A 12764-nucleotide genomic window follows, 5' to 3' on the forward strand; every position below is an offset into this window, starting at 1 on the left:
CCGGTTTAGTACGCAGAACTACCTTGTCTGAATGGAAAATCAGATAAGGAGAATCACAATGTAAGGCCGATAACTCAGAGACTCTTCGAGCCGAGGAAATAGCCATCAAAAAACAGAACTTTCCAAGATAAAAGCTTAATATCAATGGAATGAACGGGTTCAAACGGAACCCCTTGAAGAACTTTAAGAACCAAGTTCAAGCTCCACAGAGGAGCAACAGTCTTAAACACTGGCTTAATCCAAGCCAAAGCCTGACAAAAAGCCTGGACGTCTGGAACTTCTGCCAGACGTTTGTGTAAGAGAATAGACAGAGCAGAAATCTGTCCCTTTAACAAACTAGCAGATAAGCCCTTTTCTAAACCCTCTTGTAGAAAGGACAATATCCTAGGAATCCTAACCTTACTCCATAAGTAACCCTTGGATTCGCACCAATATAAATATTTACGCCATATCTTATGGTAAATTTTTCTGGTAACAGGCTTCCGTGCCTGTATTAAGGTATCAATAACTGACTCCGAGAAGCCATGCTTTGATAGGATCAAGCGTTCAATCTCCATGCAGTCAGCCTCAAGAGAAATTAGATTTGGATGTTTGAAAGGACCTTGTATTAGAAGGTCCTGCCTCAGAGGTAGAGACCATGGTGGACAGGACGACATGTCCACTAGGTCTGCATACCAGGTCCTGCGTGGCCACGCAGGCGCTATCAGAATCACAGATGCTCTCTCCTGTTTGATATTGGCAATCAGACGAGGTAGCATCGGAAATGGTGGAAACACATAAGCCATGTTGAAGACCCAAGGGGCTGTCAGAGCATCCATCAGCGCCGCTCCCGGGTCCCTGGACCTGGATCCGTAACAAGGAAGCTTGGCGTTCTGGCGAGACGCCATGAGATCCAGATCTGGTTTGCCCCAACGATGAATCAGTTGAGCGAAGACCTCCGGATGAAGTTCCCACTCCCCCGGATGAAAAGTCTGGCGACTTAGAAAATCCGCCTCCCAGTTCTCCACGCCTGGGATGTAGATCGCTGACAGGTGGCAAGAGTGAGACTCTGCCCAGCGAATTATCTTTGAGACTTCCAACATCGCTAGGGAACTCCTGGTTCCCCCTTGATGGTTGATGTAAGCCACAGTCGTGATGTTGTCCGACTGAAATCTGATGAACCTCAGTGTTGCTAACTGAGGCCAAGCTAGAAGAGCATTGAATATTGCTCTCAACTCGAGAATATTTATTGGGAGGAGTTTCTCCTCCTGAGTCCATAATCCCTGAGCCTTCAGGGAGTTCCAGACTGCGCCCCAACCTAGAAGGCTGGCATCTGTTGTTACAATTGTCCAATCTGGACTGCGAAAGGTCATCCCCTTGGACAGGTGGACCCGAGAAAGCCACCAGAGAAGAGAATCTCTGGTCTCTTGATCCAGATTTAGTAGAGGGGACAAATCTGAGTAATCCCCATTCCACTGACTTAGCATGCATAACTGCAGGGGTCTGAGATGCAGGCGCGCAAATGGTACTATGTCCATTGCCGCTACCATTAAGCCGATTACTTCCATGCACTGAGCTACTGACGGGCGTGGAATGGAATGAAGGACACGGCAAGCATTTAAGAGTTTTGATAACCTGGCCTCCGTCAGGTAAATTTTCATTTCTACAGAATCTATCATAGCAAATACATCATAGCATTTAAGTAATCATTAGAGACATAAAGTAAATTTCTATGAAAAGGGAGTCAGTTTCCTAACAGGACATAGGATATCGTCAAGGGGGGGGGGGAGGGAAGGGGGGGAGAGGGAAGGGGAAAAGGGTAGGAAGATACGCTAAGATAACTTTAAAAGGGGGCTATTTCAGACGTGCAAGAGTGAGGTCAGATCTACTGCTTATGTGGTTAGGGGTGTACTGCCATTTAGGTGTCAAAGGTGGGAAGCCAGAGAGTATCAAATCTATTTTTCCAATCGGACCAGATCAGTTCAAAGAAATCAGTCCTACCCGAGGCATAATAGATACTCTTCTCCATAGAGTACATGTATGCCATAGTGGATATAATATCCGACCAGGCTGGGGGGAGGGATCTTTTCCAAGATCTCGCAATATTAAGTTTAACACCTGAGCGGGAGGCGAAGGTACTGACACGTGAGGAGAGTTAGTCGGCATAACTTCCCCCTCGTTGCCTGGTGATAATTTCTTTACAGATAAAATTTGACTTTTATTCAAAGTGACATCAATACATTTAGTACACATATTTCTGTGGGGCTCCACATTGGCCTTCAAACATAGTGAACAAACAGATTCATCTGTGTCAGACATGTTTAAACAGACTAGCAATGAGACTAGCAAGGTTGGAAAATCCTTTCAAATAAGTTTACAAGCAATATAAAAAACGCTACTGCGCCTTTAAAGGGACACTGTACCCAATTTTTTTCTTTTGTGATTCAGATAGAGAATGCAATTTTAAGCAACTTTCTAATTTACTCCTATTTTCAAATGCTCTTTATTCTCTTGGTATCTTTATTTGAAATGCAAGAATGTAAGTTTAGATGCCGGCCCATTTTTGGTGAACAACCTAGGTTGTCCTTGCTGATTGGTGGATAAATGCATACACCAATCAAAAACTGCTGTCCAGAGTTCTGAACCTAGAAAAAAGCTTAGATGCCTTCTTTTTCATATAAAGATAGCAAGAGAACGAAGAAAAATTGATAATAGGAGTAAATTAGAAAGTTGCTTAAAATTGCATGCTCTATCTGAATCACTAAAGAAAATTTTTGGGTACAGTGTCCCTTTAAGAAGCACAAAAAATCGTCACAGTTGAAATAACAATGAACCAAATCAGTTATAGCAACCAAATTTTCACAGTAAATGTATTAAGTTAGCAAAGCATTGCACCCACTAGCAAATGGATGATTAACCCCTTAATACCCAAAAACGGATAATCAATTTAACAATTAACGTTTTTTTCACAGTCAAACACACTGTCACAGGTTTGCTGTGACTGATTACTGAATTTTGAAGACCCCTGAGCTCTCTAGAGACGTCCTGGATCAAGGAGGAAGAAGCAGGAAGACTGTAACTGAATTTTTACTGCGCAAAAAAGCGCTAAAATAGGCCCCTCCCACTCATATTACAACAGTGGGAAACCTCAGTTAATCGTTTCTATGTAGAAATAAGCGACAGCCATGTGGAAAATCATGCCCCAAACGATTTATCATTAAAGTACCTCACAAAAAAACGAATAACATGCCAGTAAACGTTTTAAACATGCACTTTAAAAGTTAGGTAGTGTTATTAATAAGCCTGCTACCAGTCGCTTCTACTGCAGTTAAGGCTCATACATTACCTCAGTATTAACAGTATTTTCTTAGTCAATTCCATTCCTTAGAAAATTACTTATTGTACATACATTCATCAGCCTGATACCAGTCGCTACTGCATTTAAGGCTGTACTTACATTACATCGGTATCAGCAGTATTTTCTTAGTCAATTCCATTCCTTAGAAAAATAATTTACTGCACATACCTTGTTTGCAGGATTCCCCACACGCTATTCCCTTTCTGAAAGTTACCCCACTGCTCAGAATATGCGAGAACAGCCAGTGGATCTTAGTTACTTCTGCTAAGATCATAGAAAACGCAGGCAGATTCTTCTTCCAAATACTGCCTGAGAACAAACAGCACGCTCCGGTGCCATTTAAAATAACAAACTTTTGATTGAAGAAATAAACTAAGTATAAAAATACACCACAGACCTCTCACAATGTCCTATCTAGTTGATTTGCAAGAGAATGACTGGATATGACATGTGTGGGGAGGAGCTATATAGCAGCTCTGCTTGGGTGATCCTCTTGCAACTTCCTGTTGGGAAGGGAATATATCCCATAAGTAATGGATGACCCGTGGACTGAATACACTTAACAAGAGAAAGCAAACTGTAAGAACGACGGTATGAAGGACCTATATCCTCCAACCCACAACGGGAAGGAACACTCTAGATCCCGGAAAAATCAGAAACGACTGAGCATGTTGCTGCAGATCTCAACGGGGCCCTGGCCCACTAGCTTGAAACGTGAATGAGGACTGACTCCATGCCCCTAAGCAACCACGGACCCTCAAGTCCTCTCAGGATGCTAGTTGAAGCTTGTAAAATAAAACAAGTAAACAACACAAATCATATTGTGATCACTAGTCGCCCTCACCGGACCAACCGGACATAAAAAAGGCGCCACGTGTCTGAACTAGGCCTCAAAGACAGGATTTGCACCCAGTCAGGACAAGCCTGAAACCAAGGACTATAAAAAGATTACTTCATCCCCTTAAGTCTATGCATGCAAACCAGTCGAAGATTAAGACTGAGAATCCCTAGACCCATTAAGAGTGGGATCCACCAGCAACGCCAAAAACGTGCCTTAGTAGAACACGGCGTGCCAGTCTATAACGAAAGACGCAACATTCCTCCTCCGGGACAAAAGAAAACACTGGCTAAACAGGACCAGTTAACTGAACACGGGCAATATCATGAGCACACTCCCGGGAGGTGCAGATGCGCCAGCGCCAAAGATATAGCCATGCGTAACCTCCGGTGGGAACAGGCCACACTCCCTAGAAGGATAAGTAGCGTTTGGGTTACCTGCATGCGTTGTAAGAGTTGGTGGTAGGGAACTCGTCTTGTGAGAAATAGAATCCCCAGAGACGGATGGCTCAGTGGGCACCTAATTCCCCGATCCCGAGGAACACAGCACTCCAAAATGGCATTCGGAACATAACTGATGGGCATGTATTACCCGGGCCAATTCATATTCTTCTCAAGAAGTTGAGTCTGAATCAGAGACATCCGTCTCCAAAAAAATAAGAATACTCCATAACTGGGCCACTGAATAAAAAATGGACCAATAAGAAAAATCTAAACGGCACCTTATACCACCAATGGCTGGGGCACTCACCACCTCCAGAGAACCAGACACCAGTGGACCAGGATTTCTCCATCGCCACACGGTCAGGAAAGCGGAAATGAGGTCGCAAGGTAAACGACACCCGACCGTAAAGGCCACGTCACTAGACATAGGCCATTATGTTCCAAAATAGCCATGAGCCGGAGCAACACTACACAGTAGCAGACAGAATCACATAACAAACATGATTATAAACCCCGCTGTTCAATAACCCCCCTCAGGAGATATTAACCCATGATTCCTGGATACAAAAAACATAATTTATGTAAGAACTTACCTGATAAATTCATTTCTTTCATATTAGCAAGAGTCCATGAGCTAGTGACGTATGGGATATACATTCCTACCAGGAGGGGCAAAGTTTCCCAAACCTCAAAATGTCTATAAATACACCCCTCACCACACCCACAATTCAGTTTAACAAATAGCCAAGAAGTGGGGTGATAAAAAAGTGCGAAAGCATATAAAATAAGGAATTGGAATAATTGTGCTTTATACAAAATCATAACCACCATAAAAAAGGGCGGGCCTCATGGACTCTTGCTAATATGAAAGAAATGAATTTATCAGGTAAGTTCTTACATAAATTATGTTTTCTTTCATGTAATTAGCAAGAGTCCATGAGCTAGTGACGTATGGGATAATGACTACCCAAGATGTGGATCTTTCCACACAAGAGTCACTAGAGAGGGAGGGATAAAATAAAGACAGCCAATTCCTGCTGAAAATAATCCACACCCAAAATAAAGTTTAACGAAAAACATAAGCAGAAGATTCAAACTGAAACCGCTGCCTGAAGTACTTTTCTACCAAAAACTGCTTCAGAAGAAGAAAATACATCAAAATGGTAGAATTTAGTAAAAGTATGCAAAGAGGACCAAGTTGCTGCTTTGCAGATCTGGTCAACCGAAGCTTCATTCCTAAACGCCCAGGAAGTAGAAACTGACCTAGTAGAATGAGCTGTAATTCTCTGAGGCGGAGTTTTACCCGACTCAACATAGGCAAGATGAATTAAAGATTTCAACCAAGATGCCAAAGAAATGGCAGAAGCTTTCTGGCCTTTTCTAGAACCGGAAAAGATAACAAATAGACTAGAAGTCTTACGAAAAGATTTCGTAGCTTCAACATAATATTTCAAAGCTCTAACAACATCCAAAGAATGTAACGATTTCTCCTTAGAATTCTTAGGATTAGGACATAATGAAGGAACCACAATTTCTCTACTAATGTTGTTGGAATTCACAACTTTAGGTAAAAATTCAAAAGAAGTTCGCAACACCGCCTTATCCTGATGAAAAATCAGAAAAGGAGACTCACAAGAAAGAGCAGATAATTCAGAAACTCTTCTGGCAGAAGAGATGGCCAAAAGGAACAAAACTTTCCAAGAAAGTAATTTAATGTCCAATGAATGCATAGGTTCAAACGGAGGAGCTTGAAGAGCTCCCAGAACCAAATTCAAACTCCAAGGAGGAGAAATTGACTTAATGACAGGTTTTATACGAACCAAAGCTTGTATAAAACAATGAATATCAGGAAGAATAGCAATCTTTCTGTGAAAAAGAACAGAAAGAGCAGAGATTTGTCCTTTCAAAGAACTTGCGGACAAACCCTTATCTAAACCATCCTGAAGAAACTGTAAAATTCTCGGTATTCTAAAAGAATGCCAGGAAAAATGATGAGAAAGACACCAAGAAATATAAGTCTTCCAGACTCTATAATATATCTCTCGAGATACAGATTTACGAGCCTGTAACATAGTATTAATCACAGAGTCAGAGAAACCTCTTTGACCAAGAATCAAGCGTTCAATCTCCATACCTTTAAATTTAAGGATTTCAGATCCTGATGGAAAAAAGGACCTTGTGACAGAAGGTCTGGTCTTAACGGAAGAGTCCACGGTTGGCAAGAGGCCATCCGGACAAGATCCGCATACCAAAACCTGTGAGGCCATGCCGGAGCTACCAGCAGAACAAACGAGCATTCCTTCAGAATCTTGGAGATTACTCTTGGAAGAAGAACTAGAGGCGGAAAGATATAGGCAGGATGATACTTCCAAGGAAGTGATAATGCATCCACTGCCTCCGCCTGAGGATCCCGGGATCTGGACAGATACCTGGGAAGTTTCTTGTTTAGATGGGACGCCATCAGATCTATTTCTGGAAGTTCCCACATTTGAACAATCTGAAGAAATACCTCTGGGTGAAGAGACCATTCGCCCGGATGCAACGTTTGGCGACTGAGATAATCCGCTTCCCAATTGTCTACACCTGGGATATGAACCGCAGAGATTAGACAGGAGCTGGATTCCGCCCAAACCAAAATTCGAGATACTTCTTTCATAGCCAGAGGACTGAGAGTCCCTCCTTGATGATTGATGTATGCCACAGTTGTGACATTGTCTGTCTGAAAACAAATGAACGATTCTCTCTTCAGAAGAGGCCAAAACTGAAGAGCTCTGAAAATTGCACGGAGTTCCAAAATATTGATCGGTAATCTCACCTCCTGAGATTCCCAAACTCCGTGTGCCGTCAGAGATCCCCACACAGCTCCCCAACCTGAGAGACTTGCATCTGTTGAAATTACAGTCCAAGTCGGAAGCACAAAAGAAGCCCCCTGAATTAAACGATGGTGATCTGTCCACCATGTTAGAGAGTCGAACAATCGGTTTTAAAGATATTAATTGAGATATCTTCGTGTAATCCTTGCACCATTGCTTCAGTATACAGAGCTGAAGAGGTCGCATGTGAAAACGAGCAAAGGGGATTGCGTCCGATGCAGCAGTCATAAGACCTAGAATTTCCATGCATAAGGCTACCGAAGGGAATGATTGTGACTGAAGGTTTCGACAAGCTGCAATCAACTTTAGACGTCTCTTGTCTGTTAAAGACAGAGTCATGGACACTGAATCCATCTGGAAACCCAGAAAGGTTACCCTTGTCTGAGGAAACAAAGAACTTTTTGGTAAATTGATCCTCCAACCATGATCTTGAAGAAACAACACAAGTCGATTCGTATGAGATTCTGCTAAATGTAAAGACTGAGCAAGTACCAAGATATCGTCCAAATAAGGAAATACCACAATACCCTGTTCTCTGATTACAGACAGCAGGGCACCGAGAACCTTTGTAAAAATTCTTGGAGCTGTAGCTAGGCCAAACGGCAGAGCCACAAACTGGTAATGCTTGTCCAGAAACGAGAATCTCAGGAACTGATAATGATCTGGATGAATCGGAATATGCAGATATGCATCCTGTAAATCTATTGTGGACATATAATTCCCTTGCTGAACAAAAGGTAAGATAGTCCTTACAGTTACCATCTTGAATGTTGGTATCCTTACATAATGATTCAATATTTTTAGATCCAGAACTGGTCTGAAAGAATTCTCCTTCTTTGGTACAATGAAGAGATTTGAATAAAACCCCATCCCCTGTTCCAGAACTGGAACTGGCATAATTACTCCAGTCAACTCTAGATCTGAAACACATTTCAGAAATGCTTGAGCTTTTACTGGATTTACTGGGACACGGGAAAGAAAAAATCTCTTTGCAGGAGGTCTCAACTTGAAACCAATTCTGTACCCTTCTGAAACAATGCTCTGAATCCAAAGATTGTGAACAGAATTGATCCAAATTTCCTTGAAAAAACGTAACCTGCCCCCTACCAGCTGAGCTGGAATGAGGGCCGCACCTTCATGTGGAGTTAGAAGCAGGCTTTGCCTTTCTAGCTGGCTTGGATTTATTCCAAACTGGAGATGGTCTCCAAACTGAAACTGCTCCTGAGGATGAAGGATCAGGCTTTTGTTCTTTGTTGAAACGAAAGGAACGAAAACGATTATTAGCCCTGTTTTTACCTTTAGATTTTTTATCCTGTGGTAAAAAAGTTCCTTTCCCACCAGTAACAGTTGAAATAATGGAATCCAACTGAGAACCAAATAATTTGTTACCCTGGAAAGAAATGGAAAGTAAAGTTGATTTAGAAGCCATATCAGCATTCCAAGTTTTAAGCCATAAAGCTCTTCTAGCTAAAATAGCTAGAGACATAAACCTGACATCAACTCTGATAATATCAAAAATGGCATCACAGATAAAATTATTAGCATGCTGAAGAAGAATAATAATATCATGAGAATCACGATGTGTTACTTGTTGCGCTAAAGTTTCCAACCAAAAAGTTGAAGCTGCAGCAACATCAGCCAAAGATATAGCAGGTCTAAGAAGATTACCTGAACACAGATAAGCTTTTCTTAGAAAGGATTCAATTTTCCTATCTAAAGGATCCTTAAACGAAGTACCATCTGACGTAGGAATAGTAGTACGTTTAGCAAGGGTAGAAATAGCCCCATCAACTTTAGGGATCTTGTCCCAAAATTCTAATCTGTCAGACGGCACAGGATATAATTGCTTAAAACGTTTAGAAGGAGTAAATGAATTACCCAAATTATCCCATTCTTTGGAAATTACTGCAGAAATAGCATTAGGAACAGGAAAAACTTCTGGAATAACCACAGGAGCTTTAAATACCTTATCTAAACGTTTAGAATTAGTATCAAGAGGACCAGAATCCTCTATTTCTAAAGCAATTAGTACTTCTTTAAGTAAAGAACGAATAAATTCCATTTTAAATAAATATGAAGATTTATCAGCATCAACCTCTGAGACAGAATCCTCTGAACCAGAGGAATCATCAGAATCAGAATGATGATGTTCAGTTAAAAATTCATCTGTAGGGAGAGAAGTTTTAAAAGATTTTTTACGTTTACTAGAAGGAGAAATAACAGACATAGCCTTCTTTATGGATTCAGAAACAAAATCTCTTATATTATCAGGAACATTCTGCACTTTAGATGTTGAAGGAACTGCAACAGGCAATGGTACTTTACTAAAGGAAATATTATCTGCTTTAACAAGTTTGTCATGACAATCAATACAAACAACAGCTGGAGGAATAGCTACCAAATGTTTACAGCACTTAGCTTTGGTAGATTCAGCACTTGACAGCGATTTTCCTGTAGTATCTTCTGACTCAGATGCAACGTGAGACATCTTGCAATATGTAAGAGAAAAAACAACATATATATAAAGCAAAATTGATCAAATTCCTTAAATGACAGTTTCAGGAATGGGAAAAAATGCCAAAAGACAAGCTTCTAGCAACCAGAAGCAATAAAAAATGAGACTTAAATAATGTGGAGACAAAAGTGACGCCCATATTTTTTCGCGCCAAATAAGACGCCCACATTATTTGGCGCCTAAATGCTTTTTGGCGCCAAAAATTACGCCACATCCGGAACGCCGACATTTTTGGCGCAAAATAACGTCAAAAAATGACGCAACTTCCGGCGACACGTATGACGCCGGAAACGGAAATAGATTTTTTGCGCCAAAAAAGTCCGCGCCAAGAATGACGCAATAAAATGAAGCATTTTCAGCCCCCGCGAGCCTAACAGCCCACAGGGAAAAAGTCAAATTTTAAGGTAAGAAAAAATGTTAAATTAAAATGCATTATCCCAAATATGAAACTGACTGTCTGAAAATAAGTAAAGTTGAACATTCTGAGTCAAGGCAAATAAATGTTTGAATACATATATTTAGAACTTTATAAACAAAGTGCCCAACCATAGCTTGGAGTGTCACAGAAAATAAGACTTACTTACCCCAGGACACTCATCTACATATAGCAGATAGCCAAACCAGTACTGAAACGAGAATCAGCAGAGGTAATGGTATATATAAGAGTATATCGTCGATCTGAAAAGGGAGGTAAGAGATGAATCTCTACGACCGATAACAGAGAACCTATGAAATAGACCCCGTAGAAGGAGATCACTGCATTCAAATAGGCAATACTCTCCTCACATCCCTCTGACATTCACTGCACGCTGAGAGGAAAACCGGGCTCCAACTTGCTGCGGAGCGCATATCAACGTAGAATCTAGCACAAACTTACTTCACCACCTCCATCGGAGGCAAAGTTTGTAAAACTGAATTGTGGGTGTGGTAAGGGGTGTATTTATAGACATTTTGAGGTTTGGGAAACTTTGCCCCTCCTGGTAGGAATGTATATCCCATACGTCACTAGCTCATGGACTCTTGCTAATTACATGAAAGAAAGGAGCCTCACTGAGACCCTATATTAAAGTTATCCCCGAAAAGTTGTAGCCCCTCTCGGATAAACAGTTGTAATTACAATACATACATGATGAAAGTAAAATGAAACTATCTTCCCGGAATCTACGCCGTGGAACAGGAACACGGCCCTTCAAGTGTGACAGATAGTCGCCTCTGCCATAAACTTGAGAGAAAAAAGCAAGCAGTGAAACTCGTAAACGCTGATTGCTTGTGGAGCTGTTAATATGAGTCAGGAAAGTTTCACAGAAACACTCTCCCTGCATCTCCGGACTCTAACTTTCACCCATGCTCTCACTGAGAGGCTGACAGGACTACATAAAACTCCAGTCCCATGCCGAAGAGTACTATCCTCCATAAGAGACTATTGAAAACTTCTGACACTTCTCTGCCAACCTCCTGGGACGAAAGGCAAACAATGACTGGGGGATGAGGGAAGTGGGGGAGGTATTTAAGACTTTGGCTGGGGTGTCTTTGCCTCCTCCTGGTGGCCAGGTTCTGAATTCCCAAAAGTATTGAATGCAGCTGTGGACTCTTTCCCTTTATGAAGAAAAAAAGCATACATTGTTTATTGTATTAAGAGTGAGAAGAAAACTATTTAGCAAAAAATATCCTTCTGATTTTATCTCACTAAATTATTCAGGATTGGAGGGCAACAAAGCTGCCATTATCTCATGACAGAGTACAAAAAGCTTTCAAATTAACTACTATTATCAAATTGTTCCAGGTATACTTTATTGAAGAGCATATCTAGGTAGGATTAGGAGCGTGCCTTGCATCTGCAGCACTGTTGCAAAAATGCTTTTGACAATGGTATACATTGTGCAAACACTGCTGCCATCTAGAGCATAGTGTATAATATTGTTAAAAGCATTGTTGCAAAACTACTTCCACATAGTGCTCCAGACACTTGCATGCTCCTGAGCCTACCTAGGTGACTCTACTAAGACCAGTTAGGAGCAGGGTTATGATTGTAGAGTCAGCAGTGGGAAACTTCAATCCACAGAAATGGAAAATTATTAAAGATAAATTACAGGAAATGGGCTGGACAAATAAAAAATAAAACTATACTGCAAAATTGTTTTGCTGTGCATAATTAATCATTTTATATTACAATCTCAAAGTGTTTAATGTCTTACTTTGGGGGTTTAAACACATAGGGTTCAATCGCAATCCTTTAGAAAAAAAGCTTATCAAATGAGTTCAACAGAAAATCACCATTAACGTCTATGGTTATTTTTGTAGATAAATTTTTTTACAAGGATTGTGATCAACTCCGTAGTTAGAAAGGGACATTACTACAAACAACCCATACTGTAACGACTAAGAACATTTCATTTTTCCATCAGATGGGAAAAAAGGTACAAATTAAGTGGCACAAGGAGTCTTTATAATGCAAAAGAACAATGAAGATGAAATTACTTCATAAACAAATCTGTTTCAGTAAACAGTGAATCACACAGAGCCGAACCAATAACAATAGGTTCTACACATCTTGCAAAGCAATCATAAGGAGAAAAACAGAAAACGACATGCTTACCACATCATTCTCTTTCTCATAGAAGTAGATATATCTGTTCAGAATTTCAATGAAGAGCTGAACTTGCAGCGAAGGATCCATGCACTGATTAGCAATCTTAAGAGCTTTTTTCAAACACTCCATGACCCGTTTACCACTGTGAATCTATGTAGGAGACATGAC

The 12764-nt window shown here is 40.9% G+C and overlaps 1 protein-coding gene across 1 annotated transcript in view; it reads right to left on the bottom strand.

Moving 5' to 3' along the window:
• VPS35 (VPS35 retromer complex component) overlaps nucleotides 1-12764 on the bottom strand; it is a 588646-nt gene that overhangs the window by 32136 nt on the left and 543746 nt on the right. The window contains exon 16 of the mRNA XM_053701861.1: nucleotides 12603-12746. Coding sequence (XP_053557836.1) covers nucleotides 12603-12746 — 144 coding nt within the window. The remainder of the gene's footprint in view (nucleotides 1-12602; nucleotides 12747-12764) is intronic.

Source organism: Bombina bombina, chromosome 1, assembly GCF_027579735.1.
Source record: "Bombina bombina isolate aBomBom1 chromosome 1, aBomBom1.pri, whole genome shotgun sequence".
Lineage (NCBI taxonomy): Eukaryota > Metazoa > Chordata > Amphibia > Anura > Bombinatoridae > Bombina > Bombina bombina.